The sequence below is a fragment of the Gopherus flavomarginatus genome, chromosome 10 (genome assembly GCF_025201925.1).
Source record: "Gopherus flavomarginatus isolate rGopFla2 chromosome 10, rGopFla2.mat.asm, whole genome shotgun sequence".
In the NCBI taxonomy this organism is placed as follows: Eukaryota; Metazoa; Chordata; order Testudines; family Testudinidae; genus Gopherus; species Gopherus flavomarginatus.
In genome coordinates, this window is record NC_066626.1 from 7,933,746 (window position 1) to 7,956,149 (window position 22,404).

Below are 22,404 nucleotides of genomic sequence, written 5' to 3' on the forward strand. Positions count from 1 at the left end.
GAGCTCTTCATATATCACCAGGATGGGGTGCTGGGGTAAAGAGGGAAGCATGCTTAGTGAGTTTCCAGCATGCTACGGGACAGCAAGAAACAAAGCAGCATTGGACCGTCCCTGAGAAATCTCTGTGGTTCTTTGAGCCACCAAAGACTTAGTATGACTAAAGATTTTGCACTGCCGAAAGCAGCCAGCCCAGAACTCTCTTTTCGTGGAACCAATTTGCATCTACAAGATGAAAGGATAAAAAATGTTATAATAGGGCTGACTCTAAACTGCAAAATACAGATTCAGAGCCAAAGTCCCCTAAAGGGCTGAGCTGCCTAGATCCAGAGTTTTAGTCTATGGACTTAGGCAGCAGACATCCTGACTGGTTCCAGCGGCAAACTTGCCTAACATCCTCAGATGTTCAAATCTGCAGTTCGGGCTGTAGGCCCATCTCTAGTTAAAATCAAATAAGACAAAAAAGCCATGTCAACAACTGCTAATTTTCTGTACTTTCATGCTGTCCCCATCTTCAGGCTGCACTACAAGTATTAACATTTGTATTCTCCATTTTCCCCATGCCTGTGCTATGTTCTACTTACTGCTGATGAACGACGGTAACAATTTTGCAAAGCGTAGTAAGGGCTCTTCATGCAGCTCGGATGGCTTCTCGACTAATTTGAAGAACACGTCATTTGGCTCACTAGCCAAGCTGTAGATATTCTTGATGTTCACTTTCTTGCCGATGCCAAGTACCACGAAGAAGTACCCTTTGCATTTGGCGCCCAGGATAACTCTTTGAAGGTGCTCAAGTTCTTGCTTTTTAACTTCTCCAGTCATCATCAAAACCATGACTTTCAGATCCCTGGGGTTTGGTGCACTTTCGAAAACATGTCCCATTGTGTATTTAATCGCACTTCCCAGAGCCCTGGTGCCATATAGCTGGGCCATTTGGTTCTGAATGAAATCCATCATCTTGTCTTTGGACCCATAATCTGTGAGGGACAGCTCTACTTTTACTGGCAGAGAGTTGCTTTGGTATTCATAAGGAGCATGCTGGAGAACCGCCACTCTTGCGTGGTGCTGTGAGGTCTTTGGATTAGAGCTGATCTCCAACTGATTTACTATGTAGGAAATGTACTTCTTCATCTCGTTGAACTGCAAAGGACTGGTGCTCTCAGAGCTATCCAGGAGGAATGCCATGTCAATGTCAACGTCTGTGGGAGCTGCCCTCCTGTCTCTGAAGAAAGGCCTTTGAGGACTAGAGCCACAGATGGGATCAGGATCACATACATCTAGAAAAGAAATACATCTTGTTTCATATGCACATCCTTAAGATGATCATTCCTTGACATAGTTATTGTTTGATCTCATCATAAAATAGGTTATAACACAGATGTGGTCTCCCATAAAATACTTTGGCATGTCATATGCCTGGTAAAATAGTTTTGCTAAAAAAGCAAATCAAATAATTGTTTTGCTTGTTTCCACATTGTTGGCATAAATTAAGCATTTGTTCCAGTAGGTGCAACTAAATCAATTACAATTTTCCTTAATTATATCACATATCTATGTAGTAACATGCTCAAATTGTATTTATTCATCTACTAAACATATCTTTTATATAGCTGTTACAATCTAATTCCCTCATAATATGAAATATGACCAAGGCTTGAGGAGAAATCAGTAGGCTGTATGATATATAGAGGATTTCCTCCCAAGGCATCTTCAATTACTTGAACACATGTCTACTAAATCAATGAATTCTACACTGTGCAGTCCATCAAGCCCTTTCCAGCCAACTGGAGAAGGCAGTATTTTGGGCACTAAGAAGCGGGGGATTGAGACATTGGGAGAAGAAACAGCCCATGAAAGGAATATAAACGTCTGATGTGATCTGCAGAATACAATAACTGGAGAACCACCGTGTTAAACTGCAGTGTGATCCAGGCCCTTTCTGCTGAATGCTCTCTCTCAGACATAACAACTCAGCAAAAAATAGAAACATGAATGTATCCCACCTCATACTGCATAAAGGCTGACTCCTGATTGCGCCTTCATCACATAAACACTTCCATTAGCTGTCCTGGGGCTACTCATGTAAGACAAGGCCCTAACTAAACCGAATTATAAAGAAGAGAAATCCAAGGCCTTACCCAAACAAATGTGACAAGTCAGTAGTCTCCTAATGATTTGATTAAGTGGAACTGCAGCAGTAGGAAGGACAATAGCTTGTCCCACTTCACTGTTATTCATCTGGTTTAGACAAAAGCAAAAAGCATAGGGTATAAATACCGTGTTATGAACGTTTTAAACATATAAACTTCTTAGGGTAAGGGTAGTCTTGAATTAAGGCACTGGCTTAGGGCTTAGAGAGCTGAATTCAGTTCCCTAATCTGCCATACATGCCCTGTGTGACCTTTGGACAAAATATTTAATCTCTCCGGACCTCAGTTCCTCATCACTAAAATGGGGATAATAATGTGGTACTTCCATTCTTCCCCCCACCCCATTGGAATTATCTGTTTAGATTATAAGGTTTTCAGTGCAGGGACTGTCTCTTGCTACTTTTGTACAGGACCTAACACAGAGGGGTGATTGGGCTTTTGGGTGTTTATATTCTTTGGAGCTGACTCAGATTTTAAGTTGTATTTCATCGTACAGTACAGAGATTTCCTATTGTCTGTGTGTGAGAGACCTCTCACCCAATTCATTCACAAAATGCCATTCATTCATGTCAGTATCTTAAAAGTCAGGTACTCATGTGGGTATTTTACTGAGATTGGAAGCTCTTTGGGGCAGGGACTGTTTTTGTTCTGTGTTTGTCCAGTGCCTAGCACAATAGAGTCCTGGTCCATGACTATAGCCTTTAAGAGTTATCAGCATACCAAGAATCAATATCCTCGTTCCACAGCATGCATTGCATTGGGAAGGAATTTTGAAATATGCATGAAGCCTGTTGTTTGCCCTGACAATGTTGCTCAGAACTAGGCATTTGAAAGGCTTGAGCCGATGCCTACGGAAGTCAATAGAAACGTGCCCACTGCCTTCCCTGGGAGCTGGATGGAGCCCATCAAGCAGAAAGGAAAGTGCAGGAATGAGGGATCCAAACCTGCAGTGCATTTATGAGTGCTCGATCCTCTCTATTAGTCAGGAACACTGGCGTGACTTCAGCATCGTACAGCTTCAGCACAGCATCGTTAAGTTGCGATGAGGCTCTTGTTGGGCCATTGCTGAAGAACACAGCCACCTTCCTCATCAGAAAGCCACTGCGTGCACGCTTGAAGGTGTTTCTGGCTACAAAGGACATGGCAGTTTCCAGGCTGCGCTGTTTTGTCGTCAGGGTGATTTGGAGGTTCTGAAGCTGTTCTAGGAGATTGGTTTTCTTCCTGGCATCAGCAAAACGGATCTCCGTGGTGACGTCACTGTTGTAGGTCACGACTGCCACCCGGGCACCCCGGGGACAGTTGCTCTCGGCAATAGTTAGATTGTTAGCCACTCTCAGCACTGCCTGCTTCATTCGGTTAAAAGTGTCATTATTGACACCTGAGGAGGTATCTATAGCAAATGCCAGTTCTGTTGGGTACACAGGGCATTCCTTGGGGCCTACCAGAAAGGTGGGTTTAAAATAGTCAATATTAGATATTATTATTAAATAACAAGGACCAGATCCTCAGCTGACATAAATCAACTTACCTCCATTGAAGTCAATGGAGGGTGTTGTATCGCCTGAGGTTTTGGCCCTGAATAAATACACATATAAATGTTGCTACCAGAAATGAAACAATTGAAAGTGACTTACCATAGCAGCAAGCTGTGAATAATTAAAAGAAAGTGATTTAGTTGGGTCAGTTTGTAAAGCGTGATCAGCACACAAGGTGAGCTACAGGAACACGATAGCACAGAGATACTTACGACATTTATCTTTGATGTTCCGGATAAGGGCGCATTTCTTTGAAAAAGAGGAAAAGGAAAAGAGAGAGAGATAAACATGCCATCAAAGAAAAGATATTTCAGAACAAGATGGAGGCAGAGAAGCAATATTCAACTTACATCTTTGGATTCTCCTCTTCCACCCTTAAGTCCCTGTTTAAAAAAAACATTGCATTACAATACATAGTGATGGGCTGTTATACCAAAGTCACTTAAAATTATTATTCAGCCAGTGAGCATGCGGCAGTAAGAACAAAAATCTGCATACTTTAATTTCCACCTCCAGGAAGAGATTGCCACTTTCTGTCCTTATCAATGTTATACAATAGAGTCCCTGTTTTGCAAACTACTTGGAGATGGAGGAGCTCCTAAAATCAAGGTTCTGTTGTATTACAGGCATGCAGGGCTCTTATTGCTCATCTGAATCACTGCAGTCACTGTTAAGCGCGTGATGAAATTCACTCCTCTGCAGAGGGTCACCACCTCTTCGAGCGCCGCAAAGGGCTTATGTGAGAATGAAGTGCTACACAGACCTTGTGTCTGAGACTCAGGATGTTTTCTTAGGGCCCAGTCCTGTGCTGGGGTATGTAGGGCAGTCCACATCCACATCCAGGAGTAAGCAACTTGCATACCACTTTAGGTGAGCGTTACTGGGCGGTGCAATGGAACAGCTTTTACCTGCACTAGGTAGCACAGGACTCATTCAGTCACAGGTAGTCCGCACATAAGAAAAAATGACGTGCTGGGTAAGGAAAGGGGATACAACGAAAAGCCCTGCAGATTTAGCAGATGGGTGACCTCCTGCTGCTTTGAAAACAAGTAGCCACACAACCTCCACCTCTCACCCAGGGTCCCTGCAGCTGCAGGCTTGGCAATCTGTCCCCAGGAGCCCTGCGGGAGAATTTCCCAAGTACTCATGATATTGTTAAGGTGTGATCGATTTAGCTGGTGTATTTTGCTGGTTTCCATTTGACCAAATGCTGAGAAGGAAACTTCCCATGCGGAACAACTGAAGGCCAAATGTCAAAGAAATGTACCTTGACAAACTTCTCAGCATGTGCCAGCCCTTTACCACTAACCCCAGATCCGGAGAGAGGGAGGACCTAGACTTAAGTCTCATGACTGGAGCAAAATATTCCACATGCAGCGTAAGAAAGAATGGCACATCTCACACTACCTCTCTAATCCCAGCCATGGCCAGACATGGACACACACAGAGTCCATTGACAAATGACACACATGTTTCATTGCGGAAGTTACCACCTTAGCTTCAGCACAGGTTTCACGGATTTCAAGGCCAGAAGAGACCATTAGGATCATCTAGTCTCACCTTCTGCATAACACAAGCCAAAAGGATTTTAGCCAGTAATTCTTGCCTCAAGCCCTCAAGATGGGCAAAGGGCCAGACTTCACCACTATGTACAACATACTTCTTGTATGTGTTAGTAAGCACCAGAGATCAGAGAAAGTTCTAGATAAGGCCTTTAGCTGGCACACTTCCATTGCGAGATTCTACCCTACTCAGAGTGCCTTGAGTCACCCACTGAACCTGGAGCACGTATGAATATCGATCAGTGATAACAACATGCTAGGAATTTATAAAGCGAGCACAATGAAATTACAATCCCATTATCCTCACTAAACCCAAAGGAAACACGCAACTTGTCCAAGATAACGGAGGATGAATTTGCCATAGTGTAAGATGATAGGAGGCAAAATAGAGCTTATTTCAGTTGTTGGCAAACATGCTACATATTAATGGAAAGGGAAATTAGCAAGTTCTCTGGGGACAGTGAAGCCAGTTTACTAGACCAGCTGTAAATACAATGAACACTTACAGGTGATCCTGGGTATCCGATCTCTCCTCTTGGACCTAGCGGCCCAGGATCTCCTACACCTGCCTAGGAAACAGTAGAGTAAAGATCACCAATCCACATTCGATATGTTTGAACTCCAGACTAGGAGAATGTCCCGAATGCTCTTCAAGGCGAACAGGGTCCTATGTACATAGGTGCTAATGAGTTAGGAGCTTTGTCGAGGACAGTCCCATTAAGGAATAGGTGTCGGAAATACAACCGGTGTAACCTCCCATGGTGCATTATTTTTCAGAATAGAGGTACTAATATACAAAAATGGCTTCCTGAGGAATAACTTTGTCCGGCTGACTACAAGTGCTACATACAGCACAGCAATGTGTCTGTGCTCTAATTGCAAATCCAGACATGAGTAGCCATCCAGAAAGCTTGGTACATGCTCATGGTGAGAGGAATCCTCCTCCCTCACCAGTGAAGCCAATGTGCAGCGGTTCCTTCAGACCAGTGACTGAATTAATCTACCTATGGCAGGTAAATCCCCTCCCCCCCAGGCAGAATGGGACTGTCTGAGCAGGGCAGCATGCTCCAGTGTAACAAAGAGCAAAATCTGGCCCAACCGATCACTCTCCCAAAGCTGCAGCCTAGCAATCCCAGTCATTGGTAGCAGGAGAATCCCCAGAATAGCGCAAATGACCAACAAACGCTGCGCAGAACTCACAAAGCCCTGGAGCTGAGCAGGCTTTCACTCCACTCTCGCATAAAGGACTGCATGAGAAACTGTGTTGTGGTAAAACTTACCCTGCGGCCTTTGATTCCTTTAGGGCCAGGACCTCCAGGGCCACCTTTAGGTCCAAATGGTCCCTGTTTAGAAAACAGCATAAACAGGAGTTGTAGCGACAGACAGTATAGAGCAGAAATTTGCTACGCTCACAGAATATGAAGGGAAGTTACATAAGCTCAGTGGTACCTTTGGCCCTGGGTATCCCGGGAATCCTGTTTCACCCTGTAATAACAGAAAAGTTTTAGGGTTTAAAAAAATTGATCTTGCTTTTGAAGACAGGTCCAAATCAAATGTATGAAGGGAAAGAACCGGTGGAGGAAAAGTGACTGAAACTGCAGACTCGTAACATTGGTATGATCGAGAGAGAATAAATGGCAGCTGGTTTAAAAATCTGATTGTTATTGGACTGTTAATATCAAACAAGACTGAAATGACAGCCGATGCTGTGCCATCAGTTGGTAGGACAAGTTCCACTGAGGAGCTAACAAGCACAAAGACACCCAACACATATGAGGGTGCAGGGTTTTGGCCGGCATTTTGTTGTGATTCAATAATCAGATGCACTAGAACAGATCCTTGCTCCTACGCACAAATCCACTGACTTCAACTAGACACCCCCAGGCTCCATGCGTGTGGATCCAATTGGAGGCTGGAGGTCCTTGTTACCTCCAGGGTTTGGGTTGTTTTTTAAGGTCCTAGTAGCGATACTGTTAGACACATCGTGGTTGTGCTTACTCTTTTGCCTTTAGGTCCTGGCCTGCCAACTTCATCTCGCCCATCTTCTCCCTAAAATTGGCAAAGATGAAAGTATTAATATGTAACACATGTGCTAGGATTATTGGTGCAATGTAAGAGTCACAAAAAATCTATTTAGTCCAGAGCCAAAGTCCATAGAAGTCAATGGAAAGAGGCTTTTGAATCAGGTCTTTTAGAATTAGTTACTTAGAGAGAAGTAAAAACAAAGATATAAAATTAAAAACAGGCTTGATGTATATGCACTCTTGGTGAAATCTGGCCCCCTTGAAGTTGATGGGAATTTAGCTATTGACTTCAGTGGCACCAGGATTTTACCCTGGTAGTATATTATGTTGCTCAGAAGAAACCAGAAGTCTCTCTGAACCAGTATATTGGATAGCTATTCTATTCCTAGAGGAACCAGGGGAACCAATCCAACACCCATCAAGTCAATGGAAATTTTGCCACTGCCTCCAATGGGAACAGGATTGAGAACCACTTCACTGATCTCACCAATACTTAGGCATATGCTTAACTTTACATAAGTGCTGATCCTGCAACCCAGGTGAGTTTGTTCCTCCTTATTTTAGACAATCAACCATCCCTCCTATGGCCCAATCCTACATGGCGTAAGGAGTGTCAGGTCCTATGAGATGACTCTTACAGTTGACTTTTAAGACTGCAATATGTAATAAGTTGAGAATCATAGGAACTATGGTGACTGCTAAGTAGGGTATCCATCTAGGCCCTGTGCAATGGGCCAGAGAGAGACTCAGGGTTGATCTACACTACGGGGGGAAATCAATCTTAGATACGCAACTTCAGCTATGTGAATAACGTAGCTGAAGTCGAATATCTAAGATCGGATTACTCACCCGTCCTCATCATGCGAGATCGATGTCCGCGGCTCCCCCTGTCGATTCTGCAACTCTGTTGGGGTTGGTGGAGTTCCGGAATCTATATAAGCGCGCTCGGGGATCGATATATCGCGTCTAGATGAGACGCGATATATCGATCCCCGAGCAATTGATTTTAACCCGCCGATACGGCGGGTAGTCTAGATGTAGCCCTAGCTACCACTTCAGGGCAACAGGGTGAATTTTACCCATAGCGTTGATAATATTTCTTGGACTGGTCTATACACCTGTTCTTGCTCATTGTGAAGAATTCTTAGGTATTAAGGAACAGATAGTAAGAGGTAAAAAAAAAAATCACCTAATAGTATCCCCTCAGCTAATATAAAGACTCCTCTGGAGAGTGATTGCAATTTAAAAAAAATGCTCACATGAGAGTAAAACTATGATGTATATTTCTTCTTTACATGTCACCATATAAGATACAAGGACCACAGACAGGACAATTAAACTAAATTTTCTGCTTTGATGGAATTTTGCACATTTATACCAGAATGGGATTTAGGCCAGCATCCTTTAGAGGTGCTCATGACAATACTTACGGTCTCTCCTCGAGGCCCAGGAAATCCAGGTTGTCCTTTTGTTCCAAGATCACCAGGTTCACCCTGAAAAAGGGAGTATTCATTTAAGCCCATATCTCTCTACTTATGCATTGATTCTTTGCTACGAACGCATCTGTAACAGTCCCTTTCAAGCAGAAATGCACAGCCATGCTTACACAACTGAAAATGTGTGGCTAAAGCAGTAGCACTCTTGACCATTTTGCCTGATCCAGTGATTTCAGAAATGGGGTGATATACAGAAGCTGCAGTAATAAGTGCCACCATTTGTCTTTTGTGAGCATACCAACACTAAAGCCAAAATACAACGGGCCAGACGTTTTCGTGATCGAACTCCACGGCGAAGTTACAACAGCAGGTTTGGTGGCCCAGTGGCTATATGTGAAGATGGCATAACAGCGATAAAGATCACGAAGAAAAGGATTGGATCATTTTCTGGTGCAAATCAGCAAAGTCAATCAAGCGACACCAATTTACACCAGCTGAGGATGTGGTCCAGAATATTATGAATCTCGAAGTTGTTCTTATTTTAATAACTATGTCTTCTAGTTCAATGACATAGGATGCCAGTAAAGCAGTCAGTGGCTTAGCCTTTACCCTGCTTTGTTCCACTCTATGCAAACTCTTGAAGATGATAAATCACAATTTTGCTTGAACAAGTTGATAGCCAGTATATTTAAAAAAAGAGATTAAACTCATATTCAGCAGCTTTTCATTATTATTTTAGGCATCAGTTCTCAATATTGATGTTCAATGTACCTTTTGTCCTAAGGGACCAATCCTGCCCCGATCCCCGGGTGGTCCGGCAGCACCACCACCCCCCTACAATAGAAAGAAAAGAGCTGAAATTTTGCAACATGTCAGTAAAGCTCAGTAAATTGAAATTAAATATTGGGGCCTAGCTCCATAGCTCATTTATTAATAACAGGTGTATCAGCCACACCAAACAATGAAAAGGTTTTGTCCAACAGTGGAAATCACCTATTAGCTATTAAGACTGAGATCCATCAAAGCTTTTTAGAGGTTCAGATGCCCAGTTCCCATTGATTTTAATGGGAAATGAGTGGAAAAATTAAATTGGTGGCATTGTTAATATCAATCTACATTGTCTGCGGACTAAATGTGTTTTAATTCCTCAGTAACTCTTTCTTCCTTCCCCCTATCCCTCTGCCTTAAAGACTTAGGCACTTTGACCACAGAAGCAAGGGGCTGGAAGTCAAGCATATCAACCACTAGGCCACCTGGCCCTCCTAGCCCCTTCTTACAGGGACTTTGCCTGTAAAAAAATTGGAACTTGGTCAGGATTTGATCCAATGAATTTCACATTCATGTTCATGTTTAAACCAGTAATTTGGGGAACCTTGCCATGAGCTTCAAATAGAATTATTTTTGCAAGGCACATGGTACTGAGGAGAAAGACAAATAATGGACTTCATCCAAAGTCCCACTGAAATCAATGGAAAGATTCTCATTGACTTCATTTAAATCAGGTGCAATAAGCTTCTTCTGGTCCCCCAGGATGAGAAGAATAAGAAATATTTACCCTTGGGCCAGGAATGCCTTGCTCTCCTCTTAGACCTGGAGTTCCAAGCTGACCAAGAGGACCCTGCATATGGAAAAGGCAGACACTATATAAGATATAAAAGATTAAAGGGCTGAGATAACATTGTTAAAATGAGACTAGGAGGGAGAACCAAAGCTACAAGACAATTTTGAAAACCATGGGACCAGTTCCAATGTTTCATGATGTGACCAACACACCATAAATATAATGAGTGACTCATGTCCTGGGGCAGGGCAATCAGGGCCCTTTCAGTCACCGAGCAATCCACAGATCATAGTCACTTTGTTGTAATGTTCAGAAGCAGTTATGGACAAGGTCTCACAGATGTTTACACAGAACAAACCTAAACTGAAGCATATTGCAGGAGCAAGTTAAAGGAAGTAACATAGCAAAGGAAAACATATTTAGGCTCTTCAGGAATGGCCTGTGAAACTTACTAACCTGTGGCCCTCTTGTACCCTGTTCTCCCACGGTTCCCGGTAGACCCGGCGCGCCTTTGGCACCCTTAAAATACAACACAATGCAGATTAGAACGGGCAGGTCTGGGGTCGCAAACAATTTTCAGCGAGTCCCAACTAGCCTCCCTTTCTTTATGGTTAGATGGGAGGGGAGTTATGAGGTTTTTTCTCATGTAACCTGAGGTCACAGTACAGAAACGGTTAAGAATTGTGGACGTAGAGTCATTTCAGCTCCTGTTACCTTGCCTTCTGCTTTAGCAAGAACAATGGCTCTGTGTATTCTAAGGCCTAGTTACACTGTTCTGGTGATGTAAAGAGGCCTTAGTATAAGTGAGAATCAGGGACAATGAAAATGAACCCTTTAAGGCCAGTAAACCATGTGCATTAAAGGGTTCATTTCTCCTACTGATTCATATGTGTTTAAGTCCCACTAGCATTAGTGACACTGACTTACAAAAGCGAAGGCCGATCCTGCAGTCCTTACTCAGGCAAACCTTGCAGTGAAAGCACTGGCATGAGATCTACAGGGCTGGATTCCTGGGTACACAGCATAGTACAATAGGTTCATAGACCTAAGCCCAGAAGGGACCATTAGCTCATCCGGTCTGACCTCCTGTCTAACACAGGCCAGATGATTTCACCCACTTTACCCCAGTTATGATAAACCATTGTAGGGTTTTGAACGACCTGAGCACTCTGAACTCCCATTGCTTCAATGGAAGTTGAGGACACTCGCAGTTTCTTAGGAGGGACTCAGCATCTTGTAGGACAGAGGACACAACTCAGGGAAGTATAGACCCAGACAATGCCAAAATAAATTTGTTATACACATGGTCACATATTAAATAAATAACTGCACAACATTCTTATTAAGCACACAAGATCAGGAACCCAGGCCACTAGATTTTTGATTCCCAACACTTTATTTTTTCCTACGTTAAAAGTAGTCAACATGCTTTTGAACAAAGCAAGATGTACCGAAACACCCAAAGAAGGGCCAGACTGGATTCAAAGAAGCAGGAAAATAGCACTTTCCAGGAAGAGAGATGCAGAATCAAGACCACTCTGAGTGTCCAGTAGTCGATATTGAAATCTGAGCTGTGTTACTTAATGACTATTGGACACACGTCACATGGACTTGTTTATGCTTTATAGTTTGTTGACTGTAATTGTGAGGCTCAGGTTTCCAATATGAATACTCAGGCTGAGAAATTCAACATCCGAATTGCACAAATAGTCACTTAAAATGTTCCCTTTCCATGACCATTCGGCTAATACATGTGTTCACAATAGTAACAAATGCAGACAGGAGCGAGACTGTGGAGCTGAAATAAATTTCGTTATTCTATTCGAGCAATGAATCCTAGGAAATTTTGTCAAGTATTCTCTCAGCTCATTTCAGTCTCCTCCAGTTGCTCACTGCCTCCTCCTTTACTTTCAGAACACATGACTGGAGGGTAAGTCAACGATGGGGTTTGTTTCTTGCTCTACTTAAAATGAGATTGCTCCTTGGCCTCCCACTTGTTGTGACTGGATGGAAAGAGAGAGTAGAGTGGGCCTGCACTTCGCAGAGGTGGAGTCTAATTTCACAGGAGGGGAAGGAGCTGAGAAATGTGAGGAAGGAGGTAAGTTTGGAGGAGATGTGGAAGAAAAGAATAGAAAAACAAAATCCAAATCTGCTTCCAGCACTACTGTACAAGTCACTTTTGGCTCTCTGTCTGGAACACATCAACTCTGTACCACTTACACGGTCTGCAAAGGAAACCGGCTGCCTGTGCAACATTGCCAGGTTTTATGGTTACCATGCAACACACTGGACACTTACTTTGACTCCTGAGAGCCCTCTTCTTCCGAAACTCCCCTGTGAATCAATAAATTGCAACAAAATATGTTATGCAAAGCAACTGAATCTAATACTCACAGCTTGTGGTCAGCGCTGATTCCTTTAACCATGTGCTTATGTACACAGCATGAAGCAATAGAGCAGAAGAGAAAGGTGTCTCCAAAGGGCTCTGGCTTCCCAGCTGAAATAGCAATGACTTCCTTTTTGCCCTTTAAAAATGATGGGCCTTATTCTGCTGTCTTTCATACCCATGTAAACACCACAGACATCACCAGAGTTCCTCCAGTGGCAAGGAGATCAAAATCTGACCTTAAAACTCTAGGAAAAGGGTGTTAAAGCACAAGACTTTTTCCTCTTGAGGTTTGTTTGGTATTTTTTTAGTTCCCTTTTAGAGTTGTAAGGATAATATGAAGTAAGGCACAGAACAAAGCAAGTTCTTTCTGTGAACAAGATTCCTCAGACGTGAACTGGGTTTACCCAAGCTGAGGACCTGGCCCTAAATATTCCCACTGTAATATCGGCAAAGAAAATACATGAAAAACGCACTTGTGAATTGGAAGAGGCACATTTACTATAGCAGGTGGCCTGAGGGCTATAGCAAACCCTGTATCAAATGAGGCTGGGTGCATCTTGGTATTCAGGACTCAGTTTGGATCCCAAACATACAAATAAGCATCCTCATACCTCTTGAAAGCTCCACTAAAGCATCTAAAGGAAGGTTGCAATTGTCTGCAGAGATGCACAAATGCACGTTGTGATGTATGAGATTAGAATGGAGCCCAGAGGGTTCAGAGAAGAGTCCTGGTTCCGTGATTCAATATGGCCATTTCAAAAAGGAATTCACTGCTATGAACGTGAGTCATGTCAAATATACCAAGTGCTCTGATGCAAACTACTAGCTAATAACACCATTCTGTCCCCTGCAACAATCTTCTTTTAGGTATATCATGCCAATAGGGCATAGCCTGGAGCTGAGCGCAAGATGGAGCTGTGAATTTGGGGAGATATTTAATTTAATCTGCTCTCACACTGGTGTTACCTCCCAGATTTTCTCTAGAGAGTAACCGAGAGCAGAAGCAGGCCTCTGTTTTGAGATCTGTATGGCACATTCTGCACTCAATGTCCACTCAGCAGTGCCCTCAAGTTCTGACATGTATGTTGTAGATCCAAGACACACACACACATGGCACGTGTCAAGTTGACTTTGTTTCACAATTAGGTAATGATTTTTTTTGTTCTGATAGGTAAAATTTTACTTCTCTTTGCATGTTGACTATCAAAAGCAGAGAGAGATCTAATCTGCAACATTATTATCCAACTTCCCCACAGTTTGGGATGTTCAGATTGGTGGATTTGAATTGGGCCCATCTCTAATAAAAATACAAGCCTAATTCTGTAAAATAATTGCACTCTTTAAATATTATGTCTAAGTTCCCTCTATACAAATTAAAAAAATGTATGTTTCAGTCCTGAAATCTCTACTCAGCCCCTACTCAGGCAAAATTCCCACTGAGTTGGCAGTTTGGGAGTTTTGATTCATTAAGGACAGAAAAGACAGCAGATTATGGTCTGTCATGATTAAGCAGCACTGGTTGAAGTGACAGACCAATGCCTTTTTCATTTAGGTTCCATCGGGTGTACTTTTAAACCCTTTTTACACTTTTACTTTTTTTATTGACCCTTCAAGATACTTTTCATAGCACCAGATGCTTCCTTGAGAGGGAAGGGATATCTACAACACCAGGATAACTAAGGATACTCACATCATTTCCAACTTCACCAGGGGAACCCGGCCCTCCATCTGGTCCAGGTTCTCCCTACGGTAAATGAAAGACTGAGGTGAGAGACCTGAGATTTACTAGCAAGCAGAACACAGTTTAGCTCTCAAAAATTGAACATTCATGCCAGCTCTATTAGTGACTAATCCAAAGTCCTTTGAAGCCGATGGAAAATCTTTCTTTTGACTCCAGTGGGCTTTGGATCAGGCCCTTGACATACACCTTAGAGTCAGTCAAACCTCAGAATTCCTAGTCTATAGGAAATTCCAGTATTTCAAAAAAGAATAATTAATTTCTTGCTCAACACAATTTTTGGAAAAAAAATCATTTCAGGTTAATTAAATGCTTCATTCCAATCTTGGAGTTAAAAAAATAGCTATTTAAAACGATAACATATATTATATTATAATTCATTTTTATTAAGGTATATTCCAGGGGTTCTCAGACTTTTGTACTGGTGACCCCTTTCACATACCAAGCCTCTGAGTGTGACCTTTTTGTACATTAAAAACACTTTTTTATATATTTAACACCATTATAAATGCTGAAAACAAAGCGGGGTTTGGGGTGGAGGCTGACAGCTTGCGACCCCCGAGGGGTCCCGACCCGCAGTTTGAGAACCCCTGGTATATTCCAATGTATAATAATATGAAAAAAAAACATTTCTCAATGAAGAGTAGTGTAAAAATGAAATTGTAACCGTCTGCTCCAATGAAGCTTCATTTCAAATGGTTTTAAATCAAATTTTGCTAAAAGTGACATGGTCCCACAGAAAGTTTTAATTTCAACAAAATGCCATTTTTTAGTGGAAAAATATGTTCTCTGAAAAATTTTGACCAGCTCTCCTAAATCTAAACATTGTTTGCAATGTCCTATTTTCTTGCTTTATTTGTTCTAACCTACTTTAAAAAAAAAACTCAATACTTTACCATTGGTCCAATTTCACCCTTTGAGCCTCGGGATCCTCGTTGTGTGTTGTTGGCTCCACGCTCACCCTGAAAGCAGCCGAAGCAATGAAAAACACCGGTGTAAGTGGGGCACTGAGGCAGACATCACACGCTGTAAAATAGTCCATCATATTTTAACATCCATGTTTCATTTTTTAACATAAATAGATCACAATGGTTGCTCGAGACATGAGGCATATTGCACGAGTGGAGTAAGAATGGCGAAAGGATTTCATATAACGAAACCATGTTTCCAATAAGTAAATAAATAGCCAGTTTAACTTAAGTAGGGTGACCAGATGTCCCATTTTTAAAGGGACAGTCCCGTTTTTTGAGACTTTTTCTTATATAGGCACCTATTAACCCCCACCCACTGTTCCATTTTTTCACAGTTGCTATCTGGTCACCCTAAACATAAGTCAATATCAAGAGGCAAGTGCTTGCCACATATTGATTCTGCCCAGGCAGCAACTACATTGGGGCTTTCCTTTGCCCACACTGTAACTTAGATAATAGGTATGATTCAGTATAATAGTGCCTTCGTCTGGCAACTACTTTACCACCTTCACAGTACGTCTAGATCCTGTGAAGCTATTTAGATGACTCTTCTCATCAGCCATGTAATACAGACTGGCTCATGTGTGCTTCTTATACTGTTCTGATTTGTTTCATCTCAGCCTCATATTTTTAGACTGCACCTTTGGGTTTCAAAACAGGAAGGGTTCTCATATTTAATTACAAGGCAACCTGTAATGTTTACTTCCACATCTTATTGAGCAGCCATCCTTAGTAGGCTCAATGGGTCACATTCTGGCAGGCATCTGGAAACAGGCATATTACTGACATGTATATGGCAACAGCAATTAAACATGTGCCTGTACTCTGGAAGTGGGGTAACAGCACAGACAGCTCTTGTCCATTCTGTCCCTTACTGAGGGCCTCTTTGTACATTCCTAACACAGCCATGGCCAGATCCTCAACTGGTGACTCGAGTGGAGCTATAAGGCACCAAGGATCTAGTACCCAATCAGCTGGATTTCAGCAGAATGAAGAACAATCTTTGTAGGCTAATCCGTGCTGAGGGCAGAGTGGGGAGGCCTGGCCAGTGTAAATGCTTGCAAAGGCTAAAGTATAGTTACCGGATCACCTCGAAGCCCTTGGTCACCTCGTATTCCTTTGGCTCCTTTAACTCCTTTATCGCCCTTTCAGGAGATATACAGAAAATTAGAAACACCACAGAACGGGCTCACACACCTGCCTATCTGGGGTAGATTTACTCAGCGCATCAACTGTGATTCTTCTCTGCTCTCTCAGGCGAAACTCCCATAAGGATGAAGTGAGGAATGCAGGCTCAAGCTGAACCATGTGAATTTGACTCATGGAATAAAACTGATCACTGCTGGTGAGAGTCCCTTTGGCTCTGGATTTGCCCACTGCTGTCGGCTTTGGTACAAGTCTTAATGAATAAAAAGTATTCAGCCACTCATAAGAAAGGGAGCATATTGGTTTTGATCCTTAGCTACACACACAGCAGCCCTGCAGCTGTTATAGCTGGTCATGGGAGGATTTCCCCAGTGTAGGAGGTTCCCCTGTTGCTGTACAGGTAATATAGTGGCACCTATGCTCTCCAACTCCCTGCTGAGATAAGAAATGTGGCAGGAGAAAGGGAACTTGCCCAGGGCTTCCTTCTGCCCCAGCAATCCTTAGCTGGTGTAACAATCCCTTGAAAATGCAGGGAGCAGATATAATTTAGAGCAGCCTGAAGGCTGCTCTTATACCACGGGACCAGACTGTTGCACGTCCAGCCCAGGATGAGAAGAGTGGAAAAATGGCTTAAACCCATCCCCTCCCAAGTTGTGTGGTGTGTCCCTCCATCCCAGCCAAGGACTGGAGTCACTAAGTGTAATTGTTCCGGAACAGCGAATATAATAAAACATACCCTTCTGCCGGCATTGCCTCGCTCCCCAGAAGTGCCTGGTAGGCCTCTCTCCCCCTGCCAAAGACATACACGTTAGAAGAATTTCTGCTGCTTTAGGGGGAATTTCAGCAGCTCATTAAGAGAGAACTCATTAAAATGACTTACTTCTTCTCCGTCTATGCCGTCCAGGCCAATTTCTCCCAGTTCGCCCTACAGAATAAAAGAAGCATGGTACAAATGATTAAATGCGCACACAGGTGAAGAGAGGAAATATTTCACATACGCTGCCCGTCACTGTCATTATGTTTGTAACGCGTTCACATACCTTTTCTCCTGGGAATCCGCGGGAGCCCTGAAGATAACAGAAAATAGACAGTTATTCTCCCCTAGAGACTTTCCACAGAGATTTGCAGCTATGAAGAGATGGGGCAGTCAAACCAGGGTCATAAACCTCCCTCAGTCAAAGTGAGAAGGGGAGGCAGCCAGGTTATCTGCTTCCCTAGAGCCTTTCAGCTGGCATCAGTGGGAGCTGGACAGTGCTTAATTTGTGCCAGGGATTGGCAGGTCACAGCCCCGGCACCTCTGGGCCTGGCAGCTCATGGCCCCAGCACCTCTGGGCCTGTCAGTTCAGAGCCTCGGCACTTCCAGGCTTGGCAGCTCAGAGCCCCGGCACCTCTGGGCCTGTCAGTTCAGAGCCCCAGCACCTCTGGGCTTGGTAGTTCAGAGCCTCGGCACTTCTGGGCCTGTCAGTTCAGCGCCCCGGCACCTCCGGGCTTGGTAGTTCAGAGCCTCGGCACTTCTGGGCCTGTCAGTTCAGCGCCCCGGCACCTCTGAGCCTGTTAGTTCAGAGCCCCGGCACCTCCGGGCTTGGCAGTTCATAGCCTCGGCACCTCTGAGCCTGTTAGTTCAGAGCCCCGGCACCTCCGGGCTTGGCAGTTCATAGCCTCGGCACTTCTGGGCCTGGCAGTTCATAGCCCCGGCACCTCTGGGCCTGTTAGTTCAGAGTCCCGGCACCTCTGGGCTTGGCAGTTCAGAGCCCCAGCACCTCTGAGCTTGGCAGTTCAGAGCCTTGGCGCCTCTGGGTTTGCCACGTCAGTTATGAAAGTGAACAAATTTCTTGAGCCTCAGCACCTAATTACTTGAGTCCTGGCAGCTATTTCATTACAAATTAAGCACCAGAGCTGGACTGTGCACTAAGTCAGTTGATAAACATGAAGAGTTTGGAAAAAATCTGCTATGGGAGCCAGCAGCCCTATTTAATCAAACAGCTGTTTTCTAAGGAACTTTTCCAAGTGTGAGGAGAGCTGAGGACAGACTGAGCCCAAAGTGAGGGGCAAGATGTAGCTGAACCGCCCTCGGAGGGGATTTTACAACCCTCTCTCACTGCAGCTTTTGACAGAGCACTCCCTTCCACCCAGCAGCTCCACTGACCAGCAAGTAGCGGAGGGGGGAAGGGGGGACCATTCTTCAACCCCTCCCCACCACACTCATTCACTACAGGCAGTATCTGGAGAACAGTGGTTAGAATCCCCACCGGACCCAAGATCTGGGTAGGTCTTAGTCTAGCAGGGACTTTGGAGTGCGGCTTTTACCGCCCTTTACTCATTTGACTTTGCTGGGTAAGATAAGGGCACAATCTAACCCATAAAATGGCCTTCAGAAATTGGGCCCCTCCACCATTCTCATGCTGCATCACAAAGTAATGTCTATTTTAGCCAGTGGCCTCGATAAATAGTTTACTCCTTAAACAAATCCCCTTCTCCTCAACCTAATGACCTCATGCCTGATCCCTTTTCTGAGCCACAATAAATCTATGTCCAAGGGATGTTCCAGACTGGATATTTTTCTAAGAGAAACGTTCTAGCTCACCCACAAGATATGGGTTTGACACAGGAATCCCTGGGAGAAATTCTCTGGCATGTGGCAGAATGGTCCCTTCTGGCCTCAGAATCTATGAATATTTATAATAAAAATTGCACATTCCCCCAAGTTCTTATTTTTCCTTGTCCCCTTTTCTGAGCCATTATTTAATACATCCATTTAAAGCGATAGTCATCTTCTCACTTTGCTCTGTCTCCCAATTGCAGTTTCCCTCCCCCACACAATCCCAGCCCTGAGCCAACATTCACACATGGTGATGGTGTCAAGAAAATCAATCTCCTCTCTTCTCTGTCCCCTGTGGTCCAGCTGCAAAGGCTCCCAATGATAATATTATTTTGTCTGCAGACGGTGTGATATTGGGTTTAAGTGCTTTGCATGGTACTGTTCCTTCACATTACAGTGCTATGAACTACAGACACCGTGACGTATGCGGAAGGCATCATATTTCTGTCTAATGGAAATAGCCCTTTCCTAGTTTTGCATAAGATCCTCAGCTGGGGGAGAAAGCTGTAATGGAGCTACACTGCTTGACACTCATTTAGGCTCTTGATGTATTCTCTAGAGATTCATTAAAAACATACCTTAATTCCTCTCTGACCAGGACATCCTTGGAATCCTTGAGTTCCATTGACACCTTGCGGACCCCGTTCACCCTATTGCAGGAATGGAGCAATTAGTAATGGTGTACAATACACCCTAACTTTGTGTATTTGCAGCTTGGATTGTGGTTTTACTGCACCAGAAACTGGAAATGCATATAAGGGCTGGGTATGTTTACATGACAAAATCTAACAGTACTTTCCAGAGGTCAATAACTGACAGGGGCAGGCAGCTGCAGTGTGAGTTTCCTCACAGCATCCTGCCAAGGACCTTGGTCACTACATGTGGGGGCCAACCCTCATCTTAGGAAGCAATTGAAAGAGAATATCTTCTTGTTAAATTGTCTCTAGGAGGTTCTGCTAAAAGCAAATGCATTCTGGATGGGTCAGTAATGAGATCCTGCCCTTAACTATTCAGACACAACTCTCATAGTACACAGTTTCTGAGAGCAGAATTTGGCTTCTCTCTATTATGCTGCTGGATGGATGAGAAAAGCCAGCCATCTGGCCTCCAGCTCACCATCTGGTGCTGTGCATCACAGGGTGTTTGTTTATTTCTTAGTTTATGTAGGACTTCATGGTGAAGTACCAGTTCAGAGGCGATGATGCTAATGAGAAATTAAAGTCATGGGACTCATTGTCTTCACCATCACTGTTACTGTCTGATATCCCAGAGGTTGGACTGAAAAGGGCAGCACAATCACTCCACATTTCTTTTAGTCAGTATTCATTAATTTGGGGTACTCCACTATCTTCACACAGGCAGGGTGTTTGCTCTGATTGTTTGGCTCTTTATGTAACTCAGGTGCAGCCAAAGCTTCTCTGTCCTGAGTAAGGGGTGGCAAAGAGGTGTGTGCTCTGCCCTCGGAGTAGCCCAGAGACTGAAAGACACACCCTTCCCCAGCTCCCCCTTGCTTCTAACACTGTTTCACGCCCCATTGTGAGTCAGGACTGCTACTTAGGCTAGTAACTAGTGGGGGCTGGAAGCAGGGCACCTCCCACTCCCTGCCACACTTTCACAGGAGGGGATGTTGGGCACAAAGTGCCCACCACCCGCCACAGCCAGAAACAATCTGAGCAGTGTCAAGCGCCCCCTTCATTCCCCTCTGAGACAATATAGCTCTACTTACGGGTCCACCTTCATCACCTGGATAGCCTCTGTAGCCGTTCTCTCCTGTAACACCCTAAAAAGACAAGGCATATCAGTTGATTTTTCACATAATATCTGAGGTTTCCTTGCTACAATCCATGCTCCCCCTTTAAGCCCCTGTTCAAAATATCCCTGGATTTAATACAGAGCAGACGTTTGGATCGTATAACCTATAAAGCAACTAGTTAAATTAAATAATCTGATTACGACTTCCACAGACTCTCAGGCTGTGCAGCTAGCTAGTTTATGCAACCACGTGTTCTTTCACTACATTTTTCTGACATCGTCCCATCCGATTGCTACACCGACTGGCTGTGCCCTGTTTTAAATTAGATCGTAAACGCTCTGGGGCAGGCTCTGTCTCCTGCTGTTTTTGTACAGGACCTGGCACAATCAGGTTCTGACCCTGACTGAGACACTAGATAGAACTGTATTAAGAAGAAATTCTGAATGAATCCCATTACGATGTAACATGAAGCCCTACAGTTTCATTAGTGTTGCTTTAGACGATTGTCTCCTCCTGAATTGTAATTTTAAAACAAGTAAATCTAAAAACTAGAAAAGTGCCATTTTGCAGCTCAGAACCTATTTTTTTTAAATAAAAAGTGCTTTTAAAATAATAATGTGGGAACTTGTGTCTTATAATAATATATGGGGATATACCTATCTCCTAGAACTGGAAGGGACCTTGAAAGGTCATTGAGTCCAGCCCCCTGCCTTTACAAGTAGAACCAAGTACTGATTTTGAGCTAGATCCCTAAGTAGCCCTCTCAAGGACTGAACTTACAACCCTAGATTTAGCAGGCCAATGCTCAAACCACTGAGCTATCCCTCCCACCTTTTTAGCTAGGCATGCAGGATGCTGAAGTGAGTGAGTGCTACATTTATATTTATTGGGGAAAGGTCTGAAGAGGATTTCTGTGAAATGTGAACCCTAAGCTTTGATATTACGAAACTAGATGCAGCACAGTACCTTTGGTCCAATGGTACCTGGCACTCCTCTATCTCCCCGCTGTCCAGAACACTTGCAGGGTACTCGGCAGCATGCTTTTTCCGCAACGTTGTCCTATAATGAAAGAAAGCTGTTAAAAACCCATGCAGGAGCTGAACTCCCTAAGCAACATTCATCCCTGAGTGCTGTGTGATGGACAGGTATGCAGGAAGAGTAATTTAGTAGATGAAGGAGCTAAGGTTTATCCCCCAATCCTGCAGTGAACACTGCACAAGTTTAGGAGTCTATCCACATTGAGCAAGGTTTCATTGCAGGGTAAAGACCTAGATATTAGTGGATTTTAGTGAAATGTTTGATACAGCCTCTGAAACAGAGCCAATGAAGGTGGAGAAAAAATATGCCCTAGGATTTTAGAAGCTTTTAAATGGAATTTTGCCTCCACTATATTTGCAACCTTTTCTATTTGTCCCTCCCAATGCCCATGCAAGCAAAGATGTGTGTACACACATGTTCACGGAAAGTGAATGCCAGACTCCCAGCAAACTCCTTTTCAGGCAGAATGTGGAAGTAATTCATACAGGCTAAGTCACATATCGAG

The 22,404-nt window shown here is 43.7% G+C and overlaps 1 protein-coding gene across 5 annotated transcripts in view; it reads right to left on the reverse strand.

Annotated features, from left to right (window-relative positions):
* COL6A3 (collagen type VI alpha 3 chain) overlaps window positions 1–22,404 on the reverse strand; it is a 114,464-nt gene that overhangs the window by 33,625 nt on the left and 58,435 nt on the right. For all 5 annotated transcript variants that reach the window (XM_050916464.1, XM_050916459.1, XM_050916463.1 and 2 more), the window contains 24 exons: window positions 21,828–21,920; window positions 20,835–20,888; window positions 19,687–19,758; window positions 17,550–17,576; window positions 17,390–17,434; window positions 17,246–17,299; window positions 16,446–16,508; window positions 15,289–15,354; window positions 14,345–14,398; window positions 12,564–12,599; window positions 10,722–10,784; window positions 10,260–10,322; window positions 9,476–9,538; window positions 8,699–8,761; window positions 7,243–7,293; window positions 6,694–6,729; window positions 6,525–6,587; window positions 5,751–5,813; window positions 4,033–4,065; window positions 3,895–3,931; window positions 3,782–3,793; window positions 3,092–3,585; window positions 2,136–2,235; window positions 582–1,274 (listed from right to left, as the gene is read on the reverse strand). In XM_050916464.1, coding sequence (XP_050772421.1) covers window positions 582–1,274; window positions 2,136–2,235; window positions 3,092–3,585; window positions 3,782–3,793; window positions 3,895–3,931; window positions 4,033–4,065; window positions 5,751–5,813; window positions 6,525–6,587; window positions 6,694–6,729; window positions 7,243–7,293; window positions 8,699–8,761; window positions 9,476–9,538; window positions 10,260–10,322; window positions 10,722–10,784; window positions 12,564–12,599; window positions 14,345–14,398; window positions 15,289–15,354; window positions 16,446–16,508; window positions 17,246–17,299; window positions 17,390–17,434; window positions 17,550–17,576; window positions 19,687–19,758; window positions 20,835–20,888; window positions 21,828–21,920 — 2,398 coding nt within the window. The remainder of the gene's footprint in view (window positions 1–581; window positions 1,275–2,135; window positions 2,236–3,091; window positions 3,586–3,781; window positions 3,794–3,894; window positions 3,932–4,032; window positions 4,066–5,750; window positions 5,814–6,524; window positions 6,588–6,693; window positions 6,730–7,242; window positions 7,294–8,698; window positions 8,762–9,475; window positions 9,539–10,259; window positions 10,323–10,721; window positions 10,785–12,563; window positions 12,600–14,344; window positions 14,399–15,288; window positions 15,355–16,445; window positions 16,509–17,245; window positions 17,300–17,389; window positions 17,435–17,549; window positions 17,577–19,686; window positions 19,759–20,834; window positions 20,889–21,827; window positions 21,921–22,404) is intronic.